Here is a 12,907-nt window from a genome sequence, read left to right as displayed (position 1 = left end):
TTAATCTAATGTACACACAGGCACACACACACACAGACAATGCATGACTATTTGTTGGTCATCCTCTATAACTGTCTGTCTTTTCAATGACGAGTGGTAATCTACACCTACCAAGTTATTTTTATTTGTATAGTTGTTGAAGTCCAAATGTATTCTGGAGAAATAAAAACTATATATCTGGGATTTAAATTTTGACCTCTATAGACAGGTATTAAAGGAGAAATAAAACAAAAATGAATTCTCTGTTTAGCTCTGTACCCCATTTTTTAATTGGATTATTTGGTTTGTTGGTGTTTTACTTCTTGAGTTCTTTATATACTCTGGACATTAGCCCTCTGTCAGATATAGGGTTAGTGCAGATGCTTTCCCAATCTGTAGGCTGTCATTTTGTTCTGTTGACTTTGTCCTTTGCTGTACAGAAGCTTTACAGTTTCAGAAGGTCCCATTTATTGATTGTTGATCTTAGAGCCTGAGCTGTTGGTGTTCTGTTCAGGAAGTTGTTTTCTGTGCCAATGAGTTCAAGGCTCTTCCGCCTTTTTTCTTCTGTCAGATTTAGTGTGTCTGGTTTTATGTTGAGGTCTTTGATCAACTTGGATTTTACTTTTGTACAGGGTGATAAGTATGGATCTATTTGCATTTTTCTACTTGTAGACGTCCAGTTAGATCAGCACCATTTGTTGAAAATGCTACCATTTTTCCATTGTATGCCTTTGGCTTCTTTGTCAAAAATCAGATGTCAGTATGAGTGTGGTTTTATTTCTGGGTCTTTGATTTGATTCCACTGATCCTCCAGTCTGCTTCTATGACAGTTAATTTTTTACTGTTGCTCTATAATACAACTTGAGATCAGGGATGGAGGTATCTCCAGAAGTTCTCTTATTTTACAGGATTGTTTTAGCTTTTCTGGGTTTTCTGTTCTTCCTTGTGAAGTTGAGAATTGTTCTTTCATGGACTGTAAAGAATTGTGTTGGTATTTTGATGGGAATTGCATTGAATCTGTAGTTTGCTTTTGGTAGGATGACATTTGTACAATGTTAATCCTACCGATCCATGAGCATGGTAGAGCTTTCTATCTTCTGGTATATTCTTCAACATTTTCCTTCAGAGACTTGAAGTTTTTTTCAAACAGGTTTTTTTTCGCTTGCATGGTTAGAGCCACCCCAAGGTACATTATCTTATTTGTGGCTATTGTGAAGGGTGTTGTTTCCCTAATTTCTTTTTCAGCCCTTTTGTCTTTTGTATACAGGAAGGCTTCAGATTTTTTTTGAGTTAATTTTTTATCCGGCTACTTTGCTGAAGGGAGTTTTTCTTATTACTGTGTAGTAGATTTAAGTATACTCTGCATAAAAGTCGATTGTCAGCTACATGCATTCTATTGTCTCATTCTATAGACTGACAAGAGCAAGAACTTTCTAATTTCCATGAAGTCTATTGTCTCAAACAATCATTTCCTTTTTGATTTATGACTTTTACAATAACTAAACTATTATTATTAACCCCCAAAGTCTTGTATTCTTCCTCACCCCTCCCCCCCAAAAAAAGTCCTGTAGTTTCCCCATTGGTGGCTAGGTCCCTGATCTTTTTGATACACTTTTAGTTAAAGAAGTTGGTAAACTTGAGGTTTGCTATTAAGTACATTAGTTTAAAATTTGTTTTATCTGTTTGTATAAACAGACAAAATTGGTGATATTTCCATTATGGGTATATTGATCCTTTAGGTTTATGGAGCCTTAGTAGACTGTTCATCATCTGCTGTCTGTGAGGCACTGAGATCTTGGAGGGTTTTTTGTTTTGTTTTGTAACAGCCTTGTCCTTTTTTGTGCCTTTACCTTCCAGGTCTTTGATAGTATTCTGAGTTAGGATTTCTTTTTTATATTCTTCTCAGTATTTATAAGTTACAAGGCAGTCAGACCGTGAACAGCTAGGTTGAACTGTTTGAGGAAATCCCATTATATAGAATTACAGCAAATGAAAGTAAGTTAAGGAACTGGAGGGCAAATCAGTGATCCCTTTACTGGTCATGGCAGGCACCCCTAAAACAGAGGGAGGACATTTGCTTGGCTTTTGTCATCTAGAGATAAACAATTGGGTTTTGTGTGTTGATTTTATGTGTTTTGAGCATTTATATTCCTCTTACTTGTAATCAGATTTTTAGGTATTTATAATATTTTTTATTAATTATAATAAATTATTTAGAATTTTAAAATATTATGTAGCTGATCTATACTTTCTGTAGTTTCCTTGTTGTTTTTCATGGGCCAAGATAATGTCATCAGCAGTTTAGTACTAAAATGTTAAGGAGCTGTAGCAAATGGCTGAGATACAAGGTATACAGAAGTCCAAGATGACAGTTACCTTTCCATAAAAGTAATTAAGGCTTTTTCTTGACAACTAATGGAGATATTGCCCATACTACATGATCTTGATTCAGTAAAGATTGCTGCTGTTTTTATAGCCCACTGCTGCCTTATAGAGGATCAATGAATTCCTGCCTTCAAACCTCTGAACATCAGTTAAAACCATTACTCAATTTCCCGGTCACTCAAATAACTCTTCAGAATATATCTTTGGTGGAAAACAGTGCAGATACCACAATCATTTTCTTAGGTTTCTTTTCTTTCAGAGTCATGGTCCAGCATCTGTTCCCTGACTCCATCTTATGTTGTCACCAAGCGTGTCTCTGGCTTGGTTTGGTGTCTGTCCAGCTCTTTTACCCTTTTCTCAAAGCTGCAAGAGAAAATGCAGGTATCTAAGGACAGGCATCTAAGTTATTTTTATCTAACTAGTTGGTCATCCCAAATTTGAAACAGTGTTGTTAGAAATGGCTTTGGTTTTTAAAAACAAAGCACCCCCCCCTACTGATTTTAGTTAAATATTATATCCATTTGTTCACTCTTTTATCATAAAAGATGTAATATTCTTATAATTCTCAAGTTATAGTAGCATAGTTTGAATTTGAATATCTCATCATTTTAAGCCAATTCAGCTCCTTGAAATGCTGTCTTTATCTTAATAAAGGATAATCACAAATGGTAATCTCTTCCCTTCCTTTTAAAAAATGTGTCCATTATTTTCGCATTTAAACAAAGATTTTTTATATATGGTATCAAGAAATCCTATATGAAAATCAATTTGGCAGTCATCATTTTACATACCAAACTTAAATCATTTATCTTTAATGTAAGGAATGACTTGTTAACTATCACCTTTGTAGACTTACCTTTCTGTTCTTGATTATCTTCCCTGTAGTACTTGAATTGGGTTAATGGAGTTTTCTTTGCCTTTCTCTCAGTCTCACCATTGTTGATTTATTGTTTCCTTCACCTTTTAATTTTAAAATCTTTTTATGTTGGAGTTTGAAACTAGCACAGTTGTGTAGTATTTGCTTGTAATGGTTTACAGCTGATTGCTCTTCCAACCCTTGTTGCTAATTCACCATTCATCTTGTAATTGTTTGATGGAGCTAAGTTATAGAAAAGAGGTATGGCACTTACAAAGCATTTATTCTGCTGGGGAGTTCAATCCCCAGCATGCAAATAAAATAAAATAATAGGTAGATAAATCAAAAACAACAATATGTAGCTATTGGTTTTGCCCAAGAAAGTTAGTTTACTTATATTTGTTAGTCCGTCACTATTGATTTATGTAAATCTAGGGGTTTTGTCAGGAATCATTCTCTGTACTGGAAGAACTTCCTCAAACAGTTCAAGCTAGCTGCAAATATTTCCCCAATATTTATTGTCTGGAAAAGCTCCTGGTTTTGCTTTCATTTTGTAATGACTTTCTGATCAGATACAAAGTTGTGGGCCTCTGTGTTTTGGAAATAGATTTGAAATATACTTTATTTCCTATTTTCAGGTTATTTTTTTCTGAAGAGAATGTCATGACATTCTTCTTTGTGAAGTGAGCCTTAGTCTTTGCTTTCATCAGGTTTTTTTAATATTTTCATTGTACTAGTTTATGATGACAAATTTGTGTTTTTTACTATTAAAATTACACATGATATTGTATGATTTTTTGGTGTGTCCTTTTAAAAGTAATTTACTCTTTGTGGAAAGTTCTCTTTTTTTACACTTTATTTATTTATTTTTCTTTATTTTTTATTAATCACAATTTATTCACTTTGTATTCCAGCTGTAGTTTTCTCCCTCGTCCCCTTCCAATCCCACCATCCTCTCTCTTCTCCTGATAATCATGTATTTCTTTTGCTATATCTTTCATTTCCTTAGTTTTGTGCTGTGACCACAACAACTTTACAGAAATCTAGTACTCTGTAGGAACATCTGTTCACCAATTCCCTCAGTTCTGCAGGCTGCAACTCTAACACGCTCAGACTGTCCGTATAGCTGGACAATCTCACGGGAGACCTAGATCTACTTACAGATTATCCTGAGGTTGTAAATGAATTCAACACCTTATCATACAGGACTGGTGATCCTGTTACATTCCTTGTTGTCCATCAGGGCTGTACTTGGCACTCAGCATGCTTTTCTTTTTCCTTGCATGTGGCTTACTATACTCAGAACCAGTAGAGTATGACAGGTGCTTCTCATACTGGGGTTGCTACTGTTCCTCCTTTGATGCCTCTTTTCTGTCTTCTTCCTTCTCACCGTTTTCTGGAACACAGAAGTGTCCATCTTTTATAGTGTGCATGTATGTGTGCATTATTATTAACTAAAATTACCATACTGTGACATTAGAAATTACTGCTTTCTACTTGTAATATAAACTGTATCCCTTGAGCAAACTCTCCCATCCTCTCTCATTATCCCCACCTTCAGCCTAATTCAATTCACAATTTCAGTAAGGTTGAGTTTTTCAGATTCTATGTATGTGTGAGATCATGCAGTATTTGTATTTATGTACATGATTTATCTCAGTTTCATATTGTTTTCCAAGCCTATGCATGTTTGTTACAGATGACAGGTAGTGATAGAATAGTATGGATTCCAGGCATGGCCTATGTATATTTACCTGACCAGAAACACTCAGATTAGTTTCATATCTTGGCTTTTGTCAACATCACTACAGGAAGGGTGAAAGTTTTTAAAGTCACTGATTTTTCATCTGGCTTTCTTCACTGTTGATTTGCCCATTGAAAACATATTGTCTTTTTTAGTGGTATGTAAAAATGAAATTATTCATTTCTAGAGTTGTTTGAGATTTAGAGATTTGTGCTTCTGTTTTAATACCCCTTTGTTCACACATGCTGGCTGTCTTGCCTTGATTCTTCAATGTTAATACTGTTTGTTTTAAATTTCTAGAAAGTTCCAGCATCAGATTTACTTACAATCCTGATGATATTAGCTTATCTGTTGTGCTTTATTTATTTATCCATTTATTTATTTATTTATTTATTTATTGGCTGCTTTGAATGCATTGGAATTTTTGGTTGAAAAGAAAATTGAGGAAATGATGGTATAGCATCTTCGTAACATTGATGCCTGAAATGTGCCCTTTTCTACTTGTGCTGGGTTGTTAGTGTCAAAGGCTGAGTCATCCTGGTTTAGAGTTTAGCAGAATTTTATATTTCTAGTGTTTTGGTTAATCTTCATGAACGGCAGTTCTGAACCTCTCGGTATTTTCATTTTACTTTAGTGGGCACTGTTTTGTCAACTCTGGTCAGTCTTCTTATATTCTCTTTGTAGGCACTTGTGTGTTGTCTACGTAAACCCTTCTGCAGTCATAGACTGCTCTTTTTTTGTTTTTGTTTTTTACTGGATATTTGTGTGTCCAATGTTCAGGGGGGGCTGGGCTACTTGTTGTCATGGTCCAGACTCATTCTCAGTCATCGGCTGCACTGCCGGTCCAATAGAGAACCTCACGTACTTCTAAGTGACGGGATCTTGAAATACTAGGTTTCAGGATGTTTTCTTATCCTATCCCATGTGCATAGAGTTTTTCTGTTCCTGCAATAGGAATGTAGAGGCTTTATTTTGTATCCTGAATTGGCAGGATTGCTGGCTTTCCTGTAAACTCCATGAAGTTTGTAAACTCCAGAGAACCTTGTTCTCTGGAGGAGATGGAAAAAGGGTCCAGTCTATGCTTTGTGCTTTTTTTGCTGCCGCTATTTTAACATCTAAGCTTTCAAAGGAAACAAAGTTTTTTTTCCCATCTCATATATTCTGTCCAGTCTTTTTTTTCACCCATTTGTGAGACTTTGAAAGTAATTTCAGTATCCAAGTGTTTACCACTCTGAAAATTTGACCCTCCCATATTATCATGCTGTCACTTCAACTTCGGAAATTTCAAATGGCAGCTGAGATTTTATGACCAGCTCACATGGTGCCTTGTGTCTCTTCTTCCTCTGTTTTCACCAGTGTAGCAGGTTCTTGCATCCTCTCTCTGTTCAGAAGCTTTTGTCTTTGATTTCAGATTCAAGGCTGCTAGCTACCTGGCAGCCTTTACATGCTCTTGTGTCAGAGTAGGATTCTGTCCATTGTAAGGTTTCCTGTGTGGTTATTTTGTGTGTGACTCTGGGTTTCTTAATCACAAGTAGATGTCCTTTATTTCTTCTTAAGTGTTCAAGTTCTTGACTGTTGATTTTTCAACTTACATTTTCCAAAAACTATCATATAAACCGAATGCTATTCTAAAAACATACTAAATTACTACCTCAGGAAGCAGCTTCATAAATAAAACAAGTTGTATGTCTGTTTTATGGGGCAATGTTCTGGATAAAACCACTTTTAAAGGCTTGGGAAGTGAGAATTGGTCTGAAAGAAAGGTGAGACAATTTCAAGGGAGGATCAAGGACATTGCATGGAAAAGAATCAGGATTGCAGTAACCTTGAGAAAAGTAACATTCTCAGTCAAATCAAGGCTGGAGTACTTCACCAAAACATTGACCTGTTTTGAGTGTGGCATTGGATGAAACACCCTCCCTTCTAGGATGCTCCCCAGCCCTGCTCAGCTCTGCTGCCAAAGGAGTCACGGAAACAGCTCCTGTGCATTATTGTCTATAAATAACTATTTTTTAGAAAGTTATTTCTCTATCAGTGATTTAAAACAATTATCATAGCCTTTTTATCACTGAGCTTGAGCCTCAATTAATGGTTTATTTTCTTGACTTTATCTTTTTGTCTCACTATAGGGAGGTTTGGTGGCATTTTGCTCAGCTAATTGACCTGAAAAGAGGAATTGCTGCATTTACGTGTTCATTTATTTCCTTCTATCTACAACACATCCAAATAAAAATTTCTAAAAATGCACTCCAAAAGCTTTCATAATAATTTAAAGATATCCTAAAAGTGTCATGTTTCTTAAAACATGAAAAATGTTTATTTGAAATTTAGTTTACATTACAAAGTAATAAACTTCTTATATAGAAGAATTCTGTTCAGCCTCAATTTCCTAATCTTGCGTAATTCTATCTATTTTCTTAATGTGTACATTGTGCTCTTAAAATGTGTTATTCTGTTTAGGAGAAATTGGGAGAAATGTTAGCTTTATATTTTATAAGATCGTGGAAAAATAAAATAAGCACACGTTTCTTTTTTCAACATGATGTTTTGCTTTGTGGCAGCAACCCTAGAAACTTACAGCTTAAAAACTGTTTCACTGTATGTTACTGATTTTGAAATTTCTGATCTGTTTACCCATCAACTCTCTAGTATGCTTACTCATGTTTCATAGCAGTAATTGAATGAAAGCCTGATAAAATGTTTAAAGCCAGTCCTTGTCAGTTACTAGTCATAACATGAAGCTGAGTAAACAGCCTTGTATGGCTTTTCTACCATAATACTCTCTTTCTACGAATTTTCTTAAACAAACCATTTACCCAGTCCCACATTCCCTGATTCATACTTGAGCATTTAATTGGTAAAGTGTTTGTACCACAGAATCCCCCTAACTGAATTATTTTCTATCTGCTGTATCTCTTAAGTATATTACTTTACATAGTAGAATTTTTTACTTTAGCTTTATATTCTGCTGTAATAACTGCCCATTCCTTTTTGATTTAAGAATGAATACATTTAAGAGCTTTACAAAACAAAATTATTAATTTTTATATTTATAAAATTATGCTAACTTAAGATATTATAAAAAATTTTGACTTTGAGAGTAAATGGAGATTATAATTTTAAAACACAATTATAATAATGGAGTTTATTAAAAGAAAGTTAATAATGTGTGTAATGTCCAAAATGTGTTGTAATCACAAGTTTTTAGTAGTAGTAAACAGTGTGGAGGGAAATTGTACTGTAATTGCTTCTTAATCTCCCTCATTCTGCTGCCATTCTGCTTACAATCATTATGATACTGGATGGAGCTTGAGGTCAAATCTTGTTTGGAAATATTTAATAAGTATTGTTGTCATAGGTTTTTAAGCACTGTTTTCTCCCATGCCTTAATTATGTTTTGTTTATATTAAATTTGTAGAATTTACTGGGTTGTTTTAAAAATACATAAAACATAGTACCAGCTGGGTATAGCGGCACACACCTTTGCTCCCAGCACTTGAGAGATAGAAGCAGGCAGATCTCTGTGAGTTAAAGGCCAGCCTGGTCTACGTAGTGAGTTCCAAGACAGCCAGAGGTGCACAGTGAGACCCTGTCTCCAAACACACAAACAAACAAGTAGATAAATGTTTATTCCTTACTTATGAGTGTTTAAAGAAAAACAGTATTAACTGCTTATACTCCCAGACACATTGTTTTATTATTAGATATTACCTCTGTAGACTCTTGTCTGAAGTATTATTACCTCATTTGAAGGTTTTATTTTCCTTTCTTTAGTCATTTTGTTAAAATAGGTGATAAATTCCTCAGTTGTGAAATTATTATCTATATAAAGATTAGTAATGCTCTTTCTAAGAGTTTATGCTTACTATCCAGAAAAATAGCCAAATTCAAAGGAGTAGCTGATCTAGCCTTGTGAGCATCCCTAGTGTAAGTCAAGTAATGAATGAAGTGAGGAGAGTGAAGTCAGGGGCTCAAACAGTTTTGGTTCCAGCCCAGATACAACTTCTGTTTCAGGGAAGGAACTTTTCTAAGCCTTAAGAAGTTACTAGAGTGTAACTGAAAGATGGTGAGGCCAATTCCCTTTTGTATTCTGTACACCATAACAATGTTTTTCGTAAATGAGGTAAACTCCCATAAAAACTGAAAAATGGCTAGTATTCTCCCGAAATAAAGTATGCTGTAATTTGCTCAAAAGTATTCTTTGTTGTTTTTTTTTTCTTTTCTGTTTGTTACAGTTTGTTTGTTGGTTGGCTGGTTTGTGGTCTTTTGCTGTACCTCTGTCTGACCTAGAAACTGTCATCTTCTGCCTCCATGTCTAGAAGTTCCTTTTACTTCGTCTGTGAGAGAAGCTGTTTGTAATACTGAAAGCCATGGAGTTTCCCCTAGATATAACTTCTTAGTTACATGTTAATAAATTTTTCTTATCTACACCATGAAATCTAACAGAAACATTAGAAGAGCAGTGCAGGCCTGGCACAACATGCAGAAGGGTTTCAGTCTTTATTGGCCAAGCAATTAAAGGGATCTAAAGTCAAATTTTTATGTCTGTTCTACTTGTTTTGATAATTATATCTGGATTAACACATATTTTACACTATTTTGAAAACACACTTGAGGTAATCTATAAATATCAACATCAACAGTAACTTCTCAGTTTCTTCAGTGTAGAAAAGGATACTAAAACTTGTTCACTTAGAATATTTTGTGATGTGTGGTAAGGAAACCTAAAGATATGACTTGATGATGGATATAAACCTCCAGAATCTCAAATTTTCCCATTTCTGTGCATTCATTCATATCAATCTTAAATACAATTAAATATCAGTGTTATTATCAGATAATATTTTTAGAAAATATTAGTAATAGTCATCTAGATCTGTCATATTTCTACAATTTTAATTCTCACTTATGTTTCCATAGTAGATGGGAAACTATAGGAAATGATTCTGCAGATGAAAAGGATTTGCTGAAATAGGAGATGCAAAGGGGGGGGTCTCTATTAGTAGTATACAGAGTCAAAGAAAATCTGCAATGATGGTGAGAATTCTGAGGCTTGAATACTGTCAGCTCCTTAGCATCAGTTTCCATGTGTAACCCTTACATCCTTAAGGGTTAACCCTTCCTGAGCCTCAGTTTCTGTGTAGAACAGTCAGCATCACAGTGGTCCCTGATCAGCATCAGCATCACCTGAGACTTGGTGTGGACACTCTCATATTAGAGCTCTATATTCTCAATCAAAAACAAATACTAAGCAGCCTGTGTCAACAGGCTCTGCAGTGATTCTGCCTCACCCCACAGCTGGAGGGGCTGTCTGAAATAGATGCATCACTATTACCTCCTCACTCCATACCCGTGCGGGCATTGAACTCATCTAATGTTATGCTGAATTTTTGTCTAATGTATCAGAGCCATATTTCAAACAATACATATGGCTGGATTCTATCTAAAATATCACTTACAAAACGAACATTAGGAACCTCTCACTGTGTAGTGGATGCTTTTCTGCTTAGATTTTGTAGCCTAGCTGATTAATTCTTAGTAGGCAGACGTTAGGATCATCATCCTTCAGGCAGGCAAGACTGATGTTCATAGCATCCCCTGCTTAGGTGATAGCAGAGCCAGGATTCCCATATGAGCATTCTCTCTCAACACTTTTACATGAAATAGCTCTACAGACAAAATATTAATCTGCCTAATGTAACATTTTCCTTTCCCATTTCTTCTTTTACTTACAACATGTCCTCCAAGGCAACTACTTAAAATGCAATACTGAGCAATGTAAATACTATTGCAGGGATTGAGACAGAAAATGAACATAGGAAATGAAAAATGTTACTCTGACAAAGCAAGTCAGCTGTCTTCCAGTTACTTACTTTATTGTCTCACGTTACCGGAAATGCCTTTTGAGTGCAGGAGTGTTGAATTCTTTTTGACTGGTATAGTGATCACACAGTAGGCCTCAAAGCCCTTTTCACCGATGATGTGCAGAGATACAGAAGAATTCCTTTTTTCCTGACATTCTTAGATCTGTGGCAGAGTCTTTGCCCCTTCGGGTGCAGAACTCAGGCTCCTTTTCATAGTACAGTTGTTCTCATTCAGCTTCAGTCTGCAGAGCAGGCACCTGTCTGTGCAAAACTATGTCCCTTTCATATGAAGCATCCTGTTTTCCATGGGCTAGGATTGGACTTTTACTGTGACTTATAAATATTTTAATTTAGAACTAAGTTTATTTGGCATTTATATTGAATTATATTTACTAGTCTTTATGTCTTAATTTCAACAGCATCACTGCAAAACTTGAAAGAGCTTTAGAAAAAGTTGCTCCTCTTCTTCGAGAAATTTTTGTAGACTTTGCCCCATTCCTATCTCGTACACTTCTGGGCAGTCATGGACAAGAGCTATTGATAGAAGGTATGATTTCTCTATATATTCTACATATTTTACTTTCATGCAATGTACCTATTAATCATGGCATATCTTGTGCATTTAAAAAGACATATATTGCCAAAAGAATTTAAAGATACCATAGCTGCAGATTCTCATGAGACTTTGTGTGTATGCTTTCTCTTCACTCATTTTTAAAATGCCACTTTGCAAAGTCAGCATCAATGACAGAGATCCAAAGGAGAAACTTAGGTCTTAGAATGGACAGCAGTGGCTCTTCAGTCCCAGTCTTATTGACAAGGTACATTCTTTCACTGGGACAGCATTTGTTAAGCTTGGTCTCTTCACATTCTCTGCTGTTCTGAGAGCCATGATTTTTTTTTTTTCAAATGACTTTTCTTATCCATATGTTGTTTGTAATGTAAAAAGCTGTAACCAGGAAGTCAGTAAAAATGTTGATAAATACTGGGCATGTGGTCGAGCTATTGTCTCCTCATCAACAGCTAAATAATGAGTGATGAAGAGTTCATTAGTATACCTGTAGTAGGAGAGGAACATTGAAAAGTACAGCTACATGAAGCTTTATTTCATTTAATAGTTTCAGTTTCTGACTGTTTCTGAGCTTCAGAAAAGGAAGATCAGCATCAAGATGACCCTGCAACCTTTCAGCCCCTGGTTGAGTACTTGTGGCTTCCACTTTCAGCTTACAGGAGAAGCAAGGGCATTTTCCTTTGTTTGCTCTGGCATTGTTGCTCTGCTTCTGCACAGTGTTTCTATGAAACAAAAGTGTGATAGTCAATGTCAGCCCATGCAACCCACTAAATTTGTCTCTTATTTATTTCTACTGTTTACTCTATGGCCTTTGGGACTTGCTGAGTTACTATAAGATGAAATATTTCGATGACAATTAAATAGCATAATGCATATAAAATTTCCAAATAAGGTGGTAGTGTAAGAGAGCAGGAAAATAACACTGCCTTTTGACTGGAGCATCATTGATTAGAAAGTATCCAGAGAGAGAAAAACTTCTTCGTTTTCACCTTCAGTGATGGACAAGCTGTCACAAATATGAGAAGAGTGGAAACGTCATTGTTGCTGTCAAAGTGAAGTAGGAAATGTTGCAGGAATCAGGGCTCTGAGCATCTCACTAAAAGCTGTCCCTTCCCTTAATGAAATTCATGCTCTTATAAACTTGAAAACTTCACCTTGTCCACAGATTGTGCTTGTTTAAGTACAATCTTAATCTTTATTTGAGATGTGTGTGATCCATTGAACAATATGTGTCTCACGGATGCAGTGACGCACCTGTCATGAGTACTGTGATGGAAGGACCACATGTGTCTCTCGAGGAGCAAACAGTCTAGTGGGCAGAACATATAATTTAGAGCATATACAAGGTAGAGTACAGTGTGCCAAACGGCTGAATGACCAAAATACCTTTCTGGTGGGATCAGAAGCAGGTGTGTTTCTAGGCTTACTCCTGCTTCTGCTAGAGCCTTTTCTCATCTTCACAGATTTTTGAAGTTAGTGTCTCTTGCTTCTGTGTACTTCCCATGACA

General features: G+C 35.7%; 1 protein-coding gene across 2 annotated transcripts in view; it reads left to right on the top strand.

The window, feature by feature from the left end:
* Nbea (neurobeachin) overlaps positions 1-12,907 on the top strand; it is a 525,499-nt gene that overhangs the window by 216,013 nt on the left and 296,579 nt on the right. For both annotated transcript variants that reach the window (XM_060378339.1, XM_060378338.1), the window contains exon 33: positions 11,248-11,375. In XM_060378339.1, coding sequence (XP_060234322.1) covers positions 11,248-11,375 — 128 coding nt within the window. The remainder of the gene's footprint in view (positions 1-11,247; positions 11,376-12,907) is intronic.

The sequence above is a fragment of the Meriones unguiculatus genome, chromosome 2 (assembly GCF_030254825.1).
Source record: "Meriones unguiculatus strain TT.TT164.6M chromosome 2, Bangor_MerUng_6.1, whole genome shotgun sequence".
NCBI lineage: Eukaryota > Metazoa > Chordata > Mammalia > Rodentia > Muridae > Meriones > Meriones unguiculatus.
This window is presented reverse-complemented; position numbering and strand designations above follow the sequence as displayed.